Source organism: Miscanthus floridulus, chromosome 6, assembly GCF_019320115.1.
Source record: "Miscanthus floridulus cultivar M001 chromosome 6, ASM1932011v1, whole genome shotgun sequence".
Classification (NCBI taxonomy): Eukaryota; Viridiplantae; Streptophyta; class Magnoliopsida; order Poales; family Poaceae; genus Miscanthus; species Miscanthus floridulus.
In genome coordinates, this window is record NC_089585.1 from 118,057,293 (window position 1) to 118,079,274 (window position 21,982).

The following is a 21,982-nucleotide window of genomic DNA, read 5'->3' on the forward strand; positions in this document are numbered from 1 at the left end:
GTACGACCTTTACAAACCGAAGCATCTCCGAAGAAGAATCGTAGCGTTGAGAAGGATCGGTAAGATTTGGAGTCAAAGTGACGGTTGAATTGAGGTTTGACTTCAAAAGTTTTTGTATAGGCAATAGACAACATAGATTGGTTCACGTCAAATTTTGGTAATTTTTTGGATCCGTTTGATAATTTTAATTTATTAACTACAATTATAGAATTTTAATTGATATAAATTGAATTTGAGCTATAACTGCATGAAATAATGGATTAATATTCATAGAAAAATCAAATATGCATTGTTGAGTGAATTTGGCAAGGTATTTTTAAATTACATCGTAACAAATTTAGTAGAACACGCTATGAAGAAGGAGGACGGTGGAGCATGAAATATCAATTTATTTTGCCGAGTGTTTTATACCTGACACTCGGCGAAAATAATAGTTGCCGAGTATCATATAGGGGACACTCGGCAACTTCGTCGACCGGCCCCACTGCATAGTATCGGGCCGTAATGAAAAAATAATAATACCGAGTGCCCTAGATCTTGGCACTCGGCATATCTATACTTTGCCGAGTGCCGCCAATCTTGGCACTCGGCATACTCCTTCATATGCCTCCAGCAGCCCGCACCCCGGCCCTCACCCTCGCGCACACAACACACCTTTCACACACACGCCGCCACCCCCCGCCACCTCCCCGCCCCACCGCGCCCCGCCACCGGCGCGGCATCGCTGCCCCGCCCCCGGTGCCGCCTGCCCCCGGCGCCGCCCGCCCTCGGCGCCTCCCGCCCCGGCGCGTCCCGCCACCGGCGCCGCCCGCCCAGGTGCGTCCCGCCCCCGGCCTCCGGCTCCCCGTAGTATCCCTCTGCCCCGGTAAGGTTTTTTAGTTCATATACACTGCCATGAACAACAATAATATACCTAGGCTCCTGCTCAGTCTAAGAACAAGAGAACTTCTCTTGCATAATAACTAATGAAAAACGCTGATTGGCCTATTATCAAAAAGACCTACTTGATATATATTCGTCATTTGACGTCATATGATAGCCTCCGCATTTCTTGCTTTTTCACTCTCTGAAAGGAATAAGTTTCCCTAGTCTAAAACCATTTTCACCTATGATTTCACACGGCATGGTAGAAACGGCACACCAGTGTTTGGCTTATGGAAGCAATGGTGGAGTCTCACTGAACTAGTTATTATTTCCAGCTCTGAGCCAAACTTTAGCTTAAGAAACATCGGTCCCCCCACTAAGCCCAAGCTAATTTAGTCCTTATCAATCAGTGACAAAGGCTGCTGCAGTGAGGAAACTGATTTGAACGTGACATCGGACAAAAAAAAAATATTCCAAGCCAATCAAGGAAACTGTTGTAAGGGAACTCCGGATACTAAGAAATTTCACATTTATGTTATAATTCTTTGCAATGAATGGTTTCATCAGTATTGCAACTTAAGAATATCTCTGATTTATTTTAAGAATTTTCCGAAGCATTGCATGGACAAAAGCAAGTCAGTCATGACCTCAGTTAAAATGCAGAGCGCCAGAGCCCACACCAGTTTGCATTAAAACAAATGGAAACACGTTTTTTTTAAAAGAAAAGTTGTCTTCATTTTTGGCATCATGTCTCCCTGTCTCTTGTTCTTGGACTTATAACTGTCTTATATTCTTGCTTTGGTTACACTGCCATGAACAATAATACACTGGATGTACAGAAAAATTGTTAAAGAGTGAACATGTGATAAGTAGCTACTAAGCTCCTGCTCAGTCTAAGCACTTCTACTATTAAGTGAGGATGCCTCTAGCAGATAAATATAGTTAGGTGTTTCAAGTGCCTATATGTCACCATAATACTGATTTATTAGCTATATCATGATCAAATGCTTATTATTCTAAAATTGAGCCACAACCTATCTTGTAGCTGTAACAGATAGTGCACATGCAAATGTTAGCAATCTAAACATGCACTGACTATATGCGTGTCTCAACTTGCAGGTTTTTGCCGCCGCTCCCTGCCCCGCCCAACCGCCTGGTTCCACCTTGCCCTCATGCCGCCCCACAACTTCGAGTTGCCGTATTTTTGCAAGGTATAAGATGTGCATGTGGTTATCGGCCATCGTGCTGTTTGTTTGGTGTGGATGTGGTTGTCGGCCATCGTGCTGTTTTATTTGTTGCAGGTTTTGGAAGCCTCCCCGTGCAGGGGAGGTGCTGCCGAAATTTAAATTTGACACTACTATGTTCCTTTTATTGCAGGAGAGGCTATTGTAACGTCCTTGACTCGTCACTTTGTAGGACAGCAAGGTGAGACATAAAAGACCCTTCTTTCTGTATCATGTTCGTAGATCACGTAACCTAGCTAGGCGTCTCCCGTTCGAAAGAGATACGGTTGGAAATATGCAGATCTTTGCATATCTATAACCGTATCTGTTTCAAATTGTCCACGTTTTTTGGATAACCCGAGGATGTGTAGATGCGGTTAGTTTCCATACTCTACTCCGATCCGTGATAGAGCTTCGGCAGCATCTCCCTGTTGTTCTCCGGATACACAATCTCCCTTCCAGGACGTGTATTTGGAGAACAGTGGGGAGGTGCTGTCGAAATTCTATCTCAGATAGGAGTAGAGCATGGAAACTAACCCCATCTATACATCCTCGGGTGAGACTAGGACCTATCTTAACCTATTAGATAGTATAGGAACATGTAGATACAACATGATTTTTTATATTACTCACTGATATGCTAGAGGATGGATGACCGTGAGTGGATATACACGGGCCGCTTTAGTCAGTCTTCGTGGACCGAAGAATGGATTGACAAGACCGATGATTTCTAGGAACGGGCATTTGCAAGGGTTAAAGGAGCTAGTGTCACTTGGTGTCCCTGCAGCAAATGTGCAAACACGCGTCGGCAAACCAAGCTGGTCATGGGTAAACATCTTTGCAAGAATAGATTTATGGTAGACTATACCAGGTGGATCTACCATGGTGAAGCCGATCGTGGGAGAGACGAGGTCATGAGACAACGCAGCGAGGAATATGATGGAGATGCCGGAGTAGGAGACATGTTAAATGACTATCATGGAGCACACTTCGATGAAGGACGTAGGGAGGAGGAGCCAAAGGCTACTGCAAAGGCGTATTATGACATGTTGTCTGCGGCACAGCAACCCCTTCACGGATATTCCAAGGTTTCTCAACTGGATGCCATTGCATGCCTAATGACCATGAAGTCCCAGTTTAGCTTGAGTCGAGACGCCTTCGATGTTATGCTCACAGTTGTTGGCAGCCTGCTCCCGGATGGTCACATCTTGCCAAAGAGCATGTATGAGGCACAGAAACTCCTTCGTGCACTTAAGTAGCCATACGAGCAGATACATGCTTGTCCGAAGGGGTGCATCTTATTTAGGAAAGAGTATGCAGAAGAAAAGTACTGTGTGAAGTGCGAATCATCTAGGTTTCTGAAGGTAGACTCTAGTGATGGTCAGAAGAGGCAGCTCGCAATCCCCGTGAAGATCCTACTGTACCTTCCTTTCATACCGATGATCCAACGGCTTTACATGACTGAGGAATCCATGAAACAGATGACATGGCACAAAAATGAACGTCGATACAATCCTGAGAAGATGGTACACCCATCCGATGGTGAAGCCTGGACAAGGTTTGATGAGATTCATCGTGAGAAAGCTCTAGAAGCTCATAATGTACGTGTTGTGCTGGCAACAGATGGGTTCAATCCTTATGGAATGGCAGCTGTCCCGTACACCTGTTGGCCCATGTTCGTTATCCCCCTCAATCTTCCCCCAGGCGTCCTCTTTCAACGACAGAACATATTCTTGCCGTTGATAATTCCAGAACACCCGGGGAATAATATGAGTGTGTACATGGAGTCTCTGATTGATGATTTGGTCTGTGCTTGGGAGGAAGGGGTATGGACATATGACCGAGCTACAAAGACAAACTTCAAAATGCATGTTTGGTACCAGTACTCCCTGCATGACTTGCCGGCATATGGGATTTTCTGCTATTGGTGTGTTCATGGGAGGTTCCCATGCCCAGTATGCAAGGCTTCTCTGATGTTCATTTGGTTGACGAAGGGTGGCAAGTATTCTTCGTTCGACAAACATCGACAATTCCTCCCTCCTGACCATCCATTCAGACTAGACATCAAGAACTTTATGAAAGATGTCATAGTTAAAGACCCTGCACCGCAGATGATGACAGGAGACACGGTTCGTGCTCAGTTAGACGCTCTCGAGGTCAATAAACAAGAAGATGGTTTTGTGGGATATGGCGAGCAACATGCCTAGACTCAGAAGTCGTGCTTGTGGAACCTCCCCTATTTTGATGATCTTCTTCTTCCACATAACATTGATGTAATGCACACTTAAAAGAATATCACCGAGGTAATTTTTGGTACAATCATGGACATTCCTGATAAGACAAAGGATAACGTTAAGGCTAGAATGGATCAAGCGAGGTTATGCGACAGATCAAAGCTGGACATGGCGCCGAGTGTTATGGCCCTGACACTCGGCAAAGTTTAGAAACTTTGCCGAGTGTTTTGGGCTGGACACTCGGCAAAGCTTAGAAACTTTGCCGAGTGTTTTGGTCTTGACACTCGGCAAAGTTTCCGCTGAGTGTTTTTCCGTCGTGCACTCGGCAAAATCGCCGTCACCGTGCCATCCCGTTAACATTTTTTTGCCGGGAGTTTATTTTTTCCAAGTGTTTATTGACACTCGGCAAACTATTTGCCGAGTGCGCGATAAAAAACACTCGGCAAACTATTTCCTAATGGAGTAAGGTGTTCTCCCTGTTCCTTTCTACGTACATCGATATACAAATTTGGCCCTTCATTGAATCATCATGGAAATTAGTTCAAGAGCAAATTATAGTCATTTTATTAGCAAGGTAGAAACCAAGTGCAAATCTTTTCGACTTATATTACAGCAGAGAGCCTAGTAATTCTTATCTACCAACCATAAGTTTAGATACATATAAAATCAAGTGTGAGACAAGTTTGTTTATGGAGCACTGTCAAATTCGTAAATGCAAGCAAAAAAAATTCACTGTTGCTAAAAACAAAACGAAAATGATCAGCTTAGTTTCATATATCAAAGACAAGCTTATTAGTTATTGTCCCAAAAAAACACAAGCTTATTAGTTATAACATGTAGACAAAATATAAAATGACATCCAGATCTAGTACAATTTGCAAGGCAATTGAATTAGAACCTATTTGTAATAGATATCAAGCCTTCTGCTGGACTAATGGAGCTGATGGAGCAAGTGAACCAGAACCTTTTGCGTACACACGACTGGGTCAACAACGTTTTTGAGATGGAGGTGGAAGGAGATGTGGGCATTGGGAACGCGTCAAGAATCGTGCACATCGAGCAACCCTAACCTACGGAGGTTGAGGGAGATGTGGGCATTGAGAACACGTCGGGAATCCCTACCAAGGAGCAAGGAGATGCGGGCGGAGGTGGAGGTGCTGATGCCTTGAGCTAGGGCGACGGAGACAGTGGCAACGCCAGCGAAGACATGGCGGCAGCGGTGGAGAAGGAACGCGCACGAGCATTGCCACTCGTGAGTGCACGGTCCTTCCACCATCCCACGCCTTGTGTGGAGATTTTTCTCTCCCCCATGGGTGCCACTCGTGAGCGCACGGTCCTTCCACCGTCCCACGCCTTGTGTGGAGATTTTTCTCTCCCCCATGGGTGCCACACGTGAGCGCATGGTCCTTCCACCGCCCCACGCCTAGAGATTTTTCTCTCCCTGTGGGTCGGAGTGGATCGGACCGTGATACACGGCGATACACGGACTGCCAAATGCACATTTCGGACAAACGGGGGAGCTGTCCTCGTTCCATGGGAGGCTGGGTTTGAAGGCTATTCCACGTCAATACACGGGTTTTCAAACGAGCCCTAAAGATTCTTTCTCTGTAATTTAAGACATTCCAACAGACTAGCCATATATCCAAGAGAAAGGAATAGAGTTTGGAGCAACGCAAACATTACACTAGCTGTCAGCCTCACATATACCAAGATAGCAAGGCACACCGGCTAGCCAAATTTTGCTGCCGAGGCTCAAGGGATAGCATGTCAAATAGGATAGCAATTGTATTTGCTAGTTTGTTGGAGGCCAGTTTTCTAGATCTTTAGCTAAAAAAAAGCAATAGCAAGTTATATACCAATTATCTTGGAGATGCTCTTATGTATGTGTTTGCCAACGATTTATTCCTTCAATTTCAAGAGGAGCAGAATTGAGTTTCACCCTACAACTTGATTTTCTTATCTGGGAAAATATTCAGTAGAAGCCTTCTACTCGGTGCAATCATAAAACCCCTTAGAAATACATACATAGGAGTTTAAGAAAAATGAAACTTTGCACATCCACGGTGCATCTATGGATACACATTTTCTCAAAATTTGAGATTCAAAACCAATCTCTAGAAAAAATCATATAAAAATAACAAATTCCAGGTGCATATATTAGAAGTTTTTTTTTGGAACATAAGCTCTGCAACACGTACGGGGGATTTGTTTCTGTTGCATGCCTGCTCTATATACATTGAGATGTTTTGGAACATGTATAAGGTACCATTCCTAAAAAGAACACGTGTAATTCAGCTAGTCATAGTAGTAAGCTACCGTCTACTGCTAGCTAGCACACGGTGATCAAATCTTATTGAGTTTTGGTAGCATTACAAATTCAATCACAAATTCAAAGGCCCAACAGTATGTAGTACACAATTGTGACGGGCAGCGAGATAAATATCCCCAGAATAACCCTGCGAGAGACGAGACCAGCAACAGCAAGGTTAATAATTCGATGGAATTCAGCAAATAAGACCAGTAAATAGAATGTGCATTATTATTAATCCCACAGAGTTATGTTAACAGGACAGTAAGAAGTGAGCGGTGAAAGGTACAAACCCAGTGCTCATGATGTCGGCGTGGACCTTGTACTCCTCCGCATACACGAATGAGGTCACGGCCAGGGGGAGAGCCGCCTGCAATATATTTGCACGTACGCATGTGCAAAATGTGAGTTTTCAGACATGCATGCATGCTGCTACTGCTACTCCTAGCAGTGAAATAAAAAAAAGGCTTTTTAAGTTAAGTTAAAAGACTTCTTCGCTCACTGATTTTCGAATTATATTATCCTATTCCTACTAGTTTTGATTTCCTGGTAGCTGTTCTTCTTCTGTACCCAAATAAACAAGGGTGTTAAGAATTGGTTATTAATTAGTTTCAGGTCAACCTTACATTATTCGTTCAGATGATCATCGAATGTGGACACACGATGTTGTACGAGCAAGTACTCCTAGCTAGAGATATAAACTTGGAGCTGACTTTGCTTGCCTACCATGACTTTGCGCTGCAGGATTGCTGTCCGTGCGGCCAGCTGCCTCCACTTAGGTGCTAAGTCTCTGAAGCACTGAAACACCAGCAGAGAGGAGACAGGAGTGCTGCCCTATGTCCCTACCCCTTCCGTGCTTTTGTTCTTAACTTCTTGATCAAGATTCAATGGCAAAATAAGACTTAAAAAATTCTCTACTTTCAATTTTCCATTAATCTGACTATCTGAGTATTTAAATTGGTTTCAGTTTGTGGTTCTTAACTTCTTCATTATCTGTTCAGATTCTAGGGTTAGGCTATTTTATTCTTTCTCTGATATTTGAAAATTGATGTCAGTGGAAGCAACTAAAATTTTAAATATTCTTATGGATGCTAGAAAAAATATGGAAAGGTCTGCCTCAACATAGGAAAAAAGGTAATCCTAAAATGTTTGAATCGGAATGCTTCGATGAGTTTAGAAATTGGCTTGAACATAGTTACAAATGATAACGTAATGCATCTATTTTTCTTTTTTCAATGAATCATTCTTTATTTGCATAAAATTGAATAGTTTGTTCTCTTTTTCTTTAAATCACAAAGAGGATCTTGTGGTTGAGGATTGAACTTTGTCAATGTCCAATCTTTTGTTTGTAATTGTAGCATCCTCTAACAATATTTTGGTAAATGGTAAGCATATTACAGCTACTTCATTATTGATATACATCATTTTTAATTAGTAGGTCTCAAATGAAAAGGGTCTAATAGTGTTATTAATTACACTATCGTGTGAATATATATCTAAATAATTATTATGAAATAAGCCCACACCGTCGCACCCACGTCAATATTTCTCTAGCTCCGCCCCTAGGCCCGTCGTACATGTCAGCAAAGCCAATCCTATATACGTATGCACCCCGTTGGTACGGTTGCCGGCCGCCGCAGTGACTCCGTGCTTGGTCGCATCGAAAACGTGCAGCCGCTCGTAGAAAACAGCAAAACACGCTCGCGCGCAGCGTCTTCTGACTCGTTAAAAAAAATGAGGGCAGCTCCGGCCGCCCATGCGCATCCCGTACGTGGCCTCCATACACCCCAGTTGAGCTTGCAGTTTTTTGGCTGCCCATGTGTACGTGTTTGCCAACAATTTATTCCTTCAATTTCAAGAGGAGCAAAATTGAGTTTCGCCCAACAACTTGATTTTCTTATCAGGGAAAATTTTTAGTACAAACCTTCTAGTCGGCGTAATTATAAAAACCGCTTAGAAAAACATACGCAGGAGTTTTTTTTAAAAAAAAAAATTGAGACTATGCATATCCACAGCGCATCTATGGATATACATTTTTCTCAAAATTTGAGATTCGAAATCAATCTAGAACAATCATATAAAAACAACAAATTTCAGGTGCATACACTAGAAGTTTTTTTTTTGGAACATAAGCTCTGCAACACGTAGGATGTGTTTCTGTTGCATGCCTGCTATACATTAATTGAGATGTTTTGGAACATGTATAAGGTACCATTCCTAAAAAGAACACATGTAATTAATTAAGCTAAGAGCAAGTATAATAGCAGGGTGTAAGCCGACTAAATGCTGAAGTGGAGGAGAGAGGGGAGGAGAGAGAGGAAAAACGGGCTGTAAGCTTACAGCCGGCTTGGGCACAAGAACCAAGAAAGTCTGTGAGAGAAACAAGTGGGCCATGTATTAACTGTAAAGAGCTAACTGCTGTATGAGTGAGCTGAGAGCAAACTACCGTCTACTGCTAGCTAGCAGACGGTGATCGATCTTATTGATTTTTGGTAGCATCGTCAGGAGCATATTTCCCTTGCACCGTTGCGCTTCCATCTGAGCTGTGTAGCCAGTAGCCACCAATATAATTCATGTGCCCGGCCGCTTCAGATTTTGCACATGCGATCGGGCCCATTTGTTAATCGAATCAATCCATCACAAATTCAAAGGCCCAACAGTATGTAGTACACAATTGTGACGGGCAGCGAGATAAATATCCCGAGAATAACCCTGAAAGAGACCAGACCAAAACAAGGTTTATAATTCATCAGTCAGAGATGGAATTAATTCAGCAAAACGAGTTTATAAACTGCATTATTAAACCCACAGAATAATTAACAGGACAGTAAGAAGCGAGTGGTGAAAGGTACAAACCCAGTGCTCATGATGTCGGCGTGGACCTTGTACTCCTCCGCATACACGAATGAGGTCACGGCCAGTGGGAGAGCCGCCTGCAATATATTTGCACGTACGCATGTGCAAAATGTGAGTTTTCAGACATGCATGCATGCTGCTACTGCTACTCCTAGCAGTGAAATAAAAAAAAAGGCTTTTTAAGTTAAGTTAAAAGACTTCTTCGCTCTCTGATTTTCGAATTATATTATCCTATTCCTACTGGTTTTGATTTCCTGGTAGCTGTTCTTCTTCCGTACCCAAATAAACAAGGGTATTAAGAATTGGTTATTAATTAGTTTCAGGTCAACCTTACATTATTCGTTCAGATGATCATCGAATGTGGACACACGATGTTGTACGAGCAAGTACTCGTAGCTAGAGATATATACTTGGAGCTGACTTTGCTTGCCTACCATGGCTCCGTTGCTCTGTCACATCTACTAACAAGCCCGGCGTATCGTTACTAGCACTGGTTAATTTTGCGTACGTAACGGCACCAGGTTTACGCGTCTCTTCGCTATGACTTTTTTTGTAACGGCACCAAATTTACTAGCACGGGTTAAATTGATGCGATACTATCGAAATTTGTTTTTGCTCTTCGTCCGTGCATTAATTTTTGTTTGTATCAACAAAAATAAATAAGAGGAAAAAAGAAGGTGTGCAGTTCCTGTTCGTATTGGTTTTTTTTTTTGTGGCTCACCTGTACGACAGCAATGTGCAGAAGGGTGCCGTGCATTCCTATGGCCAGCGAGGCGAGCAGCATGATGACCGGGCCAATCAGGAACTTGAGGAGCATGGAGAGCGAGGCGATGGTGTACCCGCATGGCACGAACCGCGACTGCCGCGCTATGAACGTCCCTGAAAATGACCCGTACATATAAGTTGGTGTAAGTCTAAGCAAATCGAAATTAATGTGTACTCTCTCCGTTCAAAAATAAATGATATTTTTAGCTTTTATACTTCCGTTGCTTCTTGTTGAACAAGACGAACGGTCAAACAAGAAGACTAAAAGTAAAAAACGTCATTTATTTTGGTACAAAAAGAGCGAGTTTAAGAAAATCCAAAAAGTAATTGTTAAATCTTGCCCAGATTATTTAGTTTTTTTGTGAGATTAGGACCTGAAGCGAACATGCTGAGCCCAACTGCGGTTGTGTAGATGATGAACAGAGAGTCGCCAACAATTTTTGGCATCGAGAATCCAATCCTGCAGAGGAAACAGATTAGGGCAATCATTAGTGAGCACGATTGAGAAATTTAGATATACAGTAAAAACATGAAATGGCAATAAGATACTAAAAATATGATATGGTACTAGCTAGATTGAAGGGGCCGGAGACGCACTTGAATGCCATGAGAGACCAGATGAGGCCAAGGAAGCTGGCATAGGTATTCGGAATCTGGAGAAGCTTCTTCGTGGCCATCCACACGACGTGCATCACCGACGGCACCTGCGGCTGGACCGGCGTTGGCGGCGGGAGATCCACGGCCACCTTGTTAGCATCTCCATCGTCCTCTGCGCCCAGCTCCTTCGCGGCCGCCGCGCCGTCGACTGGTGCGGTGGTCGTCGACGCAACCGCCGCCGCTGCCGCCACCTCCGTGATCTCAATGTTGACGACCATCTGGTGATGGCTACTACGGTCGGTGGCGGCATGACGATGAATACAGCTTCCGCCGTTTTCGTCGACGACCATACGGTCGTGATTCTCGTCCGCCGCCGCCTGCGGCACTACGGCGGAGCTGATCTTGGCGGTGCCGTCCCGCGCCGCCATGAACTCGTAGAGGAAGATGACGACGTTGTACCAGATGCAGAACTGCATGACGACGATCTGCTTCATGAGCCCGCCCGACACGGACCCGTACATGCCGTTCAGGAGCGGCACGCCCATGATGATGGTGTTGGGCAGCGACGCCACCGAGAAGTTGGTCACCACCCACTTGATCGGCGACGACTCAGCCTTGCCGTCGCGACGGCCGCGCCGGCGGAAGTGGGACCAGAAGGCCCAGGCCGTGAGCGCGAGCAGCATGACGGCCTTCTGCAGCGTGTCGGCGGCGATGAGGCGCTGGTTCATGTGGTAGGGGTCGTTGGTGGAGACCATGTGGAAGATGAGCACGGGGACGGCGTAGAGCGCCACGAAGTGGTTGATCCCCTTGCACTGCTCGTCGGAGAAGGCCTTGAGCCACCGCACCGACGCGTAGCCCAGAACCGCCGCCGTGTACAGCGGCGCCATCGCCTCCACGACGTGGTACACCGCGGATCCCGGGATCATGGTGCCAACAATCTAGCGATCGACTACTTTATGTACTTAATAAACCAAGGAACCCTCACTAAACCCTCGTCGGTATCTGGTTCTTCGTCCTAGCTAGGTAGCTAGAACGAAGCAGTAATGCTGGCTTGCTGCTCTCGATCTTGTGACTGATCGATGCAAAGTGTGTTGTGGTATGTAGTGCGGCAGGCTAGGTTTTGGCTTGGACGTGTATATATAGTGGACGATTGGGAAGTACGTGTGAATGTCAATCCGTATTTGCATTCTTTTCCGGGCAGTGGTAGTACCTCAATCCTCGTTGTGAATGCAACTGACGATCGGTGGTGCTTGACGGACGACTCTGCAACTGCAATCTGCATATGGTGGTGCCAGGGTTCGCAGGTTCAATTCGCCGATGGTTTTGGGTCGCGGAAAAGGACGTCAGAAAACCAGCAAGTAAAAAGCCAGCTAGCTGCAATTACAAATACAAATGCATGCATGCGCACGCACTGGGACTGGCTAGCTAGTTAATGGAAATTAGCTGGGTGCTGACGCCACTAGCAACTCAACAAAAGTCAGTTGTGCGTGCTCGTGCTGGGTACAGCGCTGTGCTACTTAGGAGTAAGTACGATCAGCTCGTACGTTTAAACTGGTGATCCAAATTTTGGACGAAGTTTTAACTGCTAAATTGAATGTCCAGCCGTCTAGGTCGATCTGATTCGCCGCGGTGTCCCGACTGCAGGGTCCGATCGAGCCTGACCAATATGATCCAGCCAGGCACATGCAGCATTGCAGCAGCATGCTGCGTGTTGAATCACATGCATGAGAATGCCAGTATCGCAGAAACAGTAGGCGAACACCTGTATCGACGGTTTCAATTCGCTAGTTTCCATCTCTGTGGTGTGGCCAGCTGGTGTGTTTTTATTCGTTTCTTCGCAGACAATCAGGAATGAGATGTCAATCAGCCGGTTCGCGGGTTGGTGGATGATAAATCCGGCTGATGCTAGTTTGTTGTGAAAGAAAAATACTATATCATAGTTGATAAGCTTTGACTGAAACCAACAAACGAACAGGCTAAATAGCTGCTAGCGGTCAAGCTCACCATGGCATGCGAGTTGGTTGCATTAATTGGCACCTCATTAATTCTTGAAATCTTGTGTTTGTATTCAATGTCACATCAGATGGTCGGATACTAATAATCAAACTAATTACAAAAGCTGTGACTAATTTGCGAGACGAATCTATTAAGCCAAATTAATGCATCATTAGCATATGTTTACTGTAGCACCACGTCGTCAAATTATAGACTAATTAGGTTTAATAGATTCGTCTTATAAATTAGTGTCAATATGTATAATTAGTTTTATAATTAGTCTATATTTAATACTATAAATTAGTATCCAACGTTCGATGTGATACGGACTAAACTGTAGTGAGTGAGAACTTATTATTCCACCGTGTGCCGTGCCGCCGTAATCCAAGCTCCGCTTCGCCGCCGCCCAACGTGACGGCTGGTGGTGTGAATACCGTATCACCGCACCAAGTGCTGGGAAAATTGACTCCAAACGTTGCGATGCACACAACTTACCGTGGAATGTTATGCTCCTGTTGCAGAAATGCTAATGGTGTGATTTGTGGGTTGTTATCAACTGTTTTTTGGCCGTGCGATGTCCCGTCACGCCGCACCATCTGCGTGCACGTGTGCGCGGAAATAAAAGGCCCGGTTCCAAGGCCTTTTTCCATCTACCGCCAGCCAGCCGTAGCAAAACACACTAGGCACGCCACGGCACGCCGCCGGCCGTTTGTGATCTGGTCTCGTGGGTGCGCGCGGCTTGCTTGGTCAACACACGTACGTACGGCACGGCGGGTCGGATGCTTGCTTGGACTGGATTAATTGCATCCAAACTTCTCATCAATTTTGATTCATTCCATCCAAACTTCTCATCAATTTTGACGTGTGTGGACATGGGTCACGCGCCGGATGCACGCCGAGACGGCGGCCATCCTCAGGTCCGGGTCTGGTCCCCTCCGCGCCAATCTCCCCTCTCTCACCTCCTGGTGTGGATTTTGTTTTTTTTTAATATCTGAAGAATTTGTGGACAATTTAACATATATTTCTCTGATGTCTGGAATCCATAAAAATAATTTTTAATTTTTTAAAAAAATTGGCATATATTTGTGTTATTTCTGAATTACATCACCCAGTCCAATAAATTACACTGAAGACAATCATTGTAAATATAGTAATAAGGCAGTGTCAATATAGCTATAAGGCAGTGTAAGTGCATGAAAAAATTTGGTAGATGGGAGGGGCTAAAACAACCAGTTGTTGGCTAGACATTTCCTTCTGTTGACATACATCATGGTACTGAAGACAAAGGGACATCCAACCGCACATTTTGCCATTTCTAGCCCCCCAAGCTCAGTACCTAGAATTTTGATCCATTCGGCCTCCTGCCTTCCTCCTTTATTCAGCCCCACCTTTGTCTGTTGTAAGGATGGCAACGGGTATATACCCATCGGGTATCGCCGGAACGTTCTTTTCCTCGCTACGGAGAATTTATCCCGTCCCCATCCCCATTAACTGTCTCAGGTATAGATTCTTGCCCATCCCCGTACCCGTCGGGTATCGGTCGGGTAACAGATACCCGACGGGTACTGCATACCCGATAAACAAGGACACTTGGGGTCGCAGCTTTGCAATCGGAGACGTTTCTTCTTCACCCGGGTATAAGTGTCGGAGTCTCGGAGATGCCGAGGAGAAGGAGTGAGGTTGCGAGGAGGACGAGCAAATGTGGCAGAGAGACCGAACTGAGGAAGCGAGGGACACGAGCGCTCGTAAGACATGCGTGCTTGTGCTGCTGACGGAGATGGTGAGGAAAAATTGAGCGAGGGTTCCTAGAACACACAAACTATATATATGACTATTCAGATTTAGACCAAAATACCTATGTTGAGCTTCTTTGAGCCTAATACTCGCATGATAGCTCAAATAGTCGGGTTCCCCAACGGGTAACGGGGACGGGTAAACAGGGAACGTTCCCGTACCCGCTATACCCGTCGGGTATGGATTCTTGCCCATCTAGATGCCCGTGGGTAAAGATATGATCCCATCCCCGTCCCCTAATGGATCAAATACCCGTCGGGTATCGGGTATCGGGTCCCCGTTGCCATCTTTAGTCTGTTGTCTCCATCTATTGAAACTCGACTGCACCCTCCTCGTCCTTATGCTAATGTCCCTCCAAACGTCTCTCCGACGATGGTTCTCACCGCCACACTAGCCTGTGTCTTCTGAGGCCGTCATCGAGATATGTCAATCATAGCCCTAACCATTTGCCTTCCTATGCTACATACCTTGCTCGGCGATGCGTCCATTATCTTGTTACCCCACCCACCAACTAGTGCTTCCATGGTCACCCCGGCCTTCCCTCATCAGCCGGAGGATAGAGAATATTTGCCGGTGCCCAACCTTCAAATCTAACCACCAATTCTCGAATATCTAACCCTCAAGCTCACAAGAAAATAACCTCCAATTATCGAACGTCTAACCCTAAAACTCACAAGAAAAGCTTTAGTGGTCAGAGGCGGAGAAGATAGGTGGAACTCGCCATAGACAAAGGATGTTGGTACAGTAGTGAAAATGAGAAGCTAGAGAAAGAAAATTGCTCAAGATTTTAACTTCCCTAGAAACAATGGTTTGAGTTTTTATCTGTTTGCCATCGGCTACTATATATTTTCTTCAATAGGAGTTCTTTTGTGTTATATTATTACTTTTTAGATCAAAGGTATTCACCCAGCTTTATTAGAAAGCGTAAAGAACACCCCGATCCGATGCTGGGACGCCAGCTTACAATATGGTTCTTAGCGAGTTGCCAACTACCTCAAATGGCAAGAGTTTAACTCTAACTAACATCTCAACAAAAGCTTAGACCACCTCAACAACAGTTTAACTACGGAGTAAAAGACAGACATCAAAATACGCGAAACTCCCAAGGGATTTTAATCAAGGCTGACTACATCGGCGTCGCGGCATTAGCTGATAACAGATTGATCATGCCCTCCGCCATTGGTTTCAGCTTCAGTTTGAGCAGTGGGCACCAGGACTTGGAAAGCATCAGGGTTTTGTAGATGAGCGCCACCGGAGATGATAAGACCTTTATATATCTAGGGGTCTAATTGTAATTATACTGAGTGATGTGTTCTCCCTGTTTCTTTCTACATCGTATCAGCCGCCTAGGTTCTTTTCCTGCCTCTCCTCTAAGCCTCTCCTCCCTGCACCGCCGCTCCATGGCCGCGCATCCATTACACTCCACGGTCGCGCATCCATTACTCATTTTCGGCCCAGTCTATGCGTTCGTGAACCTCCCACTACGACTGCAGAGGGGTGTTAGGTATCTATATATCTACTAGGGGTCTAATTATAATTATGCTGAGGTCCTTGCAACTATATATATGAAAGTCACTCCTTTCTAATGTAGTAAGGTGTTCTCCCTATTCCTTTCTACATACATCGATATACAAATTTGGCCCTTCATTGAATCATCATGGAAATTAGTTCAAGAGCAAATTATAGTCATTTTATTAGCAAGGTATAAACCAAGTGCAAATCTTTTCGACTTATATTACAGCAGAGAGCCTAGTAATTCTTATCTACCAACCATAAGTTTAGATGCATCTAAAATGAAGTGTCAGACAAGTTTCTTTATGGAGCACTGTCAAATTCGTAAATGCAAGCAAAAAAATTCACCGTTGCTAAAAACAAAACGAAAATGGTCTGTTTAGTTTCATATATCAAAGACAAGCTTATTAGTTATAACATGTAGACAAAATATAAAATGACATCCAGATCTAGTACAATTTGCAAGGCAATTGAATCAGAACCTATTTGTAATAGATATCAAGCCTTCTGCTGGACTAATGGAGCTGATGGAGCAAGTGAACCAGAACCTATTTGCGCATAAATGATTGTGAGATTGTGTTCAGAAATGATCACGAGCAAAAATGATTGTTTTAGCATACTATCTAGCACAACAAATTAGTTCTACCATCGTCTTCTATGAATAGCGTTGTACAAAGCTGAAAGTACCTTTTGCATACACACGACTGGGTCAACAACGTTTTTGAGATGGAGGTGGAAGGAGATGTGGGCATTGGGAACGCGTCAAGAATCATGCACATCGAGCAACCCTAACCTGCGGAGGTTGAGGGAGATGTGGGCATTGAGAACACGTCGGGAATCCCTACCAAGTGGCAAGGAGATGCGGGCGGAGGTGGAGGTGCTGATGCCTGGAGCTAGGGCGACGGAGACTGGCAACGACAGCGAAGACATGGCGGTGGCGGTGGAGAAGGAACGCGCACGAGCATCGCCACTCGTGAGCGCACGGTCCTTCCACCATCCCACGCCTTGTGTGGAGATTTTTCTCTCCCCCATGGGTGCCACTCGTGAGCGCACGGTCCTTCCACCGTCCCACGCCTGGAGATTTTTCTCTCCCCGTGGGTCGGAGTGGATCGGACCGTGATACACGGCGATACACGGACTGCCAAATGCACATTTCGGACGAACGGGGGAGCTATCCTCGTTCCATGGGAGGCTGGGTTTGAAGGCTATTCCACGTCAATACACGGGTTTTCAAACGAGCCCTAAAGATTCTTTCTCTATAATTTAAGACATTCCAACAGACTAGCTATATATCCAAGAGAAAAGAATAGAGTTTGGAGCAACGCAAACATGACACTAGCTGTCAGCCTCACATATACCAAGATAGCAAGGCACATCGGCTAACCAAAATTTGTTGACGAAGCTCAAGGGATAGCATGTCAAATAGGATATCAATTGTATTTGCTAGTTTGTTGGAGGCCAGTTTTCTAGATCTTTAGCTAAAAAAAAGCAATAGCAAGTTAGATACCAATTATCTTGGAGATGCTCTTATGTATGTGTTTGCCAACGATTTATTCCTTCAATTTCAAGAGGAGCAGAATTGAGTTTCGCCATACAACTTAATTTTCTTATCTGGGAAAATATTCAGTAGAAGCCTTCTACTCGGTGCAATCATAAAAACACTTAGAAATACATACATAGGAGTTTAAGAAAAATGAAACTTTGCACATCCACGGTGCATCTATGGATACACATTTTCTCAAAATTTGAGATTCAAAACCAATCTGTAGAAAAAATCATATAAAAATAACAAATTCCAGGTGCATATATTAGAAGTTTTTTTTGGAACATAAGCTCTGCAACACGTACGGAGGATTTGTTTCTGTTGCATGCCTGTTCTATATACATTGAGATGTTTTGGAACATGTATAAAGGTACCATTCCTAAAAAGAACACGTGTAATTCAGCTAGTCATAGTAGTAAGCTACCGTCTACTGCTAGCTAGCAGACGGTGATCAAATCTTATTGAGTTTTGGTAGCATCATCAGGAGCATTTCCTTTGCACCGTCTCGCGTCCATGTGAGCTGTGTAGCCACCAATATAATTCATGTGCCCGCTTCAGATTTTGCACATGCGATGGGGACCTTTTCTTAACCAAATCAATCCATCACAAATTCAAAGGCCCAACAGTATGTAGTACACAATTGTGACGGGCAGCGAGATAAATATCCCCAGAATAACCCTGCGAGAGACGAGACCAGCAACAGCAAGGTTAATAATTCGATGGAATTCAGCAAATAAGACCAGTAAATAGAATGTGCATTATTATTAATCCCACAGAGTTTTGTTAACAGGACAGTAAGAAGTGAGCGGTGAAAGGTACAAACCCAGTGCTCATGATGTCGGCGTGGACCTTGTACTCCTCCGCATACACGAATGAGGTCACGGCCAGTGGGAGAGCCGCCTGCAATATATTTACACGCATGTGCAAAATGTGAGTTTTCAGATATGCATGCTGCAACAGCTACTCCTAGCAGTGAAATAAAAAAAAAGTTTTTTAAGTTAAAAGGCTTCCGTGTGCACGCTGTTTGTTGTTGTTATCCTGGAACTGGTGTAACTTTTGTTTCGCTCTGATTTTCGAATTATATTTATCCTATTCCTAGCAGTATTGATTTCCTGGTAGCTGTTCTTCTTCCGTACCCAAATAAACAAGGTAATAAGAATTGGTTATTAACTAGTTTCAGGTCAACCTTATTACATTATTCGTTCAGATGATCACCGAATGTGGACACGATGTTGTACGAGCAAGTACTTCTAGCTAGAGGCCTAGAGGTACAATTGGAGCTGGCTTTTGCTTGCCTACCATGGCTCCGTTGCTCTGTCACAAGCCCGGCGTAGTATCGTCGTCGTTACTAGCACTGGTTGGCGTCTGTAACGGCACCACATTTATTTGAGTATGCCTTTTCTGTCATGCAACGGAAAATCTCGGCTGGGCAGACGTCATCAACTTATATTACTGGACACAAGTAAGCACGTTTCCGTTTTAAAGATTTTTCCTGTTATGATGCGATACTATCGAAATTTGTTTTTGCTCTTCGCTAGCACTAGAAGTGCCGTGCTTTAAATTTTGAATTTTTTGTTTGTTTGAACAAAAATAAATACGGTAAGGGAAAAAAAAGGAGGTGTACAGTTCATGTACGTATTGGGCTGTTGGTGGCTCACCTGTACGACAGCAATGTGCAGAAGGGTGCCGTGCATTCCTATGGCCAGCGAGGCGAGCAGCATGATGACCGGGCCAATCAGGAACTTGAGGAGCATGGAGAGCGAGGCGATGGTGTACCCGCATGGCACGAACCGCGACTGCCGCGCTATGAACGTCCCTGAAAATGACCCGTAGTGATATAGGTTGGCATAAGTCTAAGCAAATCAAAATTAACATGAACTCCCTCCATTCCAAAATAAGTCAGTGACGTTTTTTTACTTTTAGACTTCTTGTTTGACCGTTCGTCTTATTTAATTTAAGATAAACGGTCAAATAAGAAGTCTAAAAGTCTAAAACGTCATTTATTTTGGTACGGAAAGAGTGAGTTTAAAAAAATCCAAAAATTAATTGTTGTTTAATTAAATCGTGACCAGATTTAGTTTTTAGTGAGATTGGGACCTGAAGCGAACATGCTCAGCCCAACTGCGGTTGTGTAGATGATGAACAGAGAGTCGCCAACAATTTTTGGCATCGAGAATCCAATCCTGCAGAGGAAACAGATTAGGGCAATCATTAGTGAGCACGATTGAGAAATTTAGATATACAGTAAAAATATGAAATGGCAATAAGATACTAAAAATATGATATGGTACTAGCTAGATTGAAGGGACCGGAGACGCACTTGAATGCCATGAGAGACCAGATGAGGCCAAGGAAGCTGGCATAGGTATTCGGAATCTGGAGAAGCTTCTTCGTGGCCATCCACACGACGTGCATCACCGACGGCACCTGCGGCTGGACCGGCGTTGGCGGCGGGAGATCCACGGCCACCTTGTTAGCATCTCCATCGTCCTCTGCGCCCAGCTCCTTCGCGGCCGCCGCGCCGTCGACTGGTGCCGTGGTCGTCGACGCAACCGCCGCCGCCGCCGCCACCTCCGTGATCTCAATGTTGACGACCACCTGGTGATGGCTACTACGGTCGGCGGCATGACGATGAATACTGCTTCCGCCGCTTTCGTCGACCATACTACGGTCGTGATTCTCGTCCGCCGTTTTCGCCGGCACGGCGGGGCTGATCTTGGCGGTGCCGTCCCGCGCCGCCATGAACTCGTAGAGGAAGATGACGACGTTGTACCAGATGCAGAACTGCATGACGACGATCTGCTTCATGAGCCCGCCCGACACGGACCCGTACATGCCGTCCAGGAGCGGCACGCCCATGATGATGGTGTTGGGCAGCGACGCCACCGAGAAGTTGGTCACCACCCACTTGATCGGCGACGACGAGGAAGACGCTTCCTGCTTCCCGCCGTCGCGGCGGCGACGGGCGGCGCGGAAGTGGGACCAGAAGGCCCAGGCCGTGAGCGCGAGCAGCATGACGGCCTTCTGCAGCGTGTCGGCGGCGATGAGCCGCTCGTTCATGTGGTAGGGGTCGTTGGTGGAGACCATGTGGAAGATGAGCACGGGGACGGCGTAGAGCGCCACGAAGTGGTTGATCCCCGCGCACTGCTCGTCGGAGAAGGCCTTGAGCCACCGCACCGACGCGTAGCCCAGCACCGCCGCCGTGTACAGCGGCGCCATCGCCTCCACGACGTGGTACACCGCGGATCCCGGGATCATGGTTGTCGCCCTTCAAACCAGCTGCAAACAATCTAGAGATCGACAACCAAGGAACCTCACTAAACCCTCGTCGATATATATAGCTAGACTAGACAGAACGAAGCAGTAGTGCTTGCTCTTGCTCTCTCGATCTTGTGACTGATCGATCGATGCAAAGTGTGTTGTGGTATGTAGTGCGGGATGCTAGGTTTTGGCTTGGACGTGTATATATAGTGGACGATTGGCAAGTGTGTCCGGGCTGAGTTGACGCGGAATTCGATCGGTGGTGCTTGACGGACGACTCTGCAACTGCAATCTGCATATGGTGGTGCCAGGTTCGCAGGTTCGCCGATGGTTTTGGATCGCGGAAAAGGACGTCGGAAAACCACAAAGTAAAAAGCCAGCTAGTATTCAGCAGGAGTATTAGTGGTTTTTCGTCTTTGTTGTTTCTAGAGCTTTTTTTTCGTTTTCTGCTTTTGTTCCTAGGTTTTTCAAGATGTTGTCCTTGAGGGCACCTAGTTGGGTCGCCGGCCAGTGCGCCGTGGTGGTGCTCCCGTTGTGCTTTGTAAAAATCTGGCCACGGCAAGAGATTTTTCTCTTTTCCTTCGTCTAATAAAAATCTGGCAAATCTCTTGCCATCTTTAAAAAAAAAAAAAGCCAGCTAGCTGCAATTACAAATGCATCCATGCGCGCGCACTGGGCCGGACTAGCTAGCTAGTTAATGGAAATTAGCTGGGTGCTGACGCCACTAGCAACTCAACAAGCCTGTGTTCGCTTGGTTGACTATGGACTATAAGTTAGAATAATATTTTTCTCTTACACCAAACCAACCAACAATAATAATCAACGATCGTTTCAGGTGAACAAAAGTGAGTTGTGTGTGCTCCTGCTGGGTACAGGCGTACAGCGCTGTCCTACTTCAGTAGGAGTAAGTGCTATCACTTCGTACATTTTAACTGGTGATCCAATTTTGGACGAAATTTTAACTGCTAAATTGAATGTCTAGGTCGATTTGATTCGCAGGGTCCGAGGCTGACCAAAGATCCAACCAGGC

The 21,982-nt window shown here is 45.3% G+C and overlaps 3 protein-coding genes across 3 annotated transcripts; 1 reads left to right on the forward strand and 2 right to left on the reverse strand.

The window, feature by feature from the left end:
- The first annotated feature begins 603 nt into the window (after nt 1–603).
- On the forward strand, nt 604–2,210 carry LOC136461096 (early nodulin-like protein 4). The gene is made up of 3 exons (XM_066460544.1): nt 604–865; nt 1,984–2,075; nt 2,166–2,210. The coding sequence occupies exons 1-3, from the start codon at nt 604–606 to the stop codon at nt 2,208–2,210; spliced, it is 399 nt and encodes a 132-aa protein (XP_066316641.1).
- Nucleotides 2,211–9,251: 7,041 nt separating this feature from the next.
- Nucleotides 9,252–11,773, reverse strand: LOC136459274 (probable auxin efflux carrier component 9). Its single transcript, XM_066459147.1, has 5 exons — nt 10,848–11,773; nt 10,625–10,710; nt 10,207–10,364; nt 9,486–9,562; nt 9,252–9,341 (listed from the first exon to the last, which is right to left on the reverse strand). Exons 1-5 carry the CDS (start codon nt 11,771–11,773, stop codon nt 9,275–9,277), a joined length of 1,314 nt encoding a protein of 437 aa, XP_066315244.1. The 3' UTR covers nt 9,252–9,274.
- A 6,195-nt stretch (nt 11,774–17,968) lies between these two features.
- Nucleotides 17,969–21,110, reverse strand: LOC136459276 (probable auxin efflux carrier component 9). Its single transcript, XM_066459148.1, has 5 exons — nt 20,012–21,110; nt 19,789–19,874; nt 19,350–19,507; nt 18,515–18,591; nt 17,969–18,369 (listed from the first exon to the last, which is right to left on the reverse strand). The coding sequence occupies exons 1-5, from the start codon at nt 20,947–20,949 to the stop codon at nt 18,303–18,305; spliced, it is 1,326 nt and encodes a 441-aa protein (XP_066315245.1). The 5' UTR covers nt 20,950–21,110; the 3' UTR covers nt 17,969–18,302.
- Between the last annotated feature and the right edge of the window lie 872 nt (nt 21,111–21,982).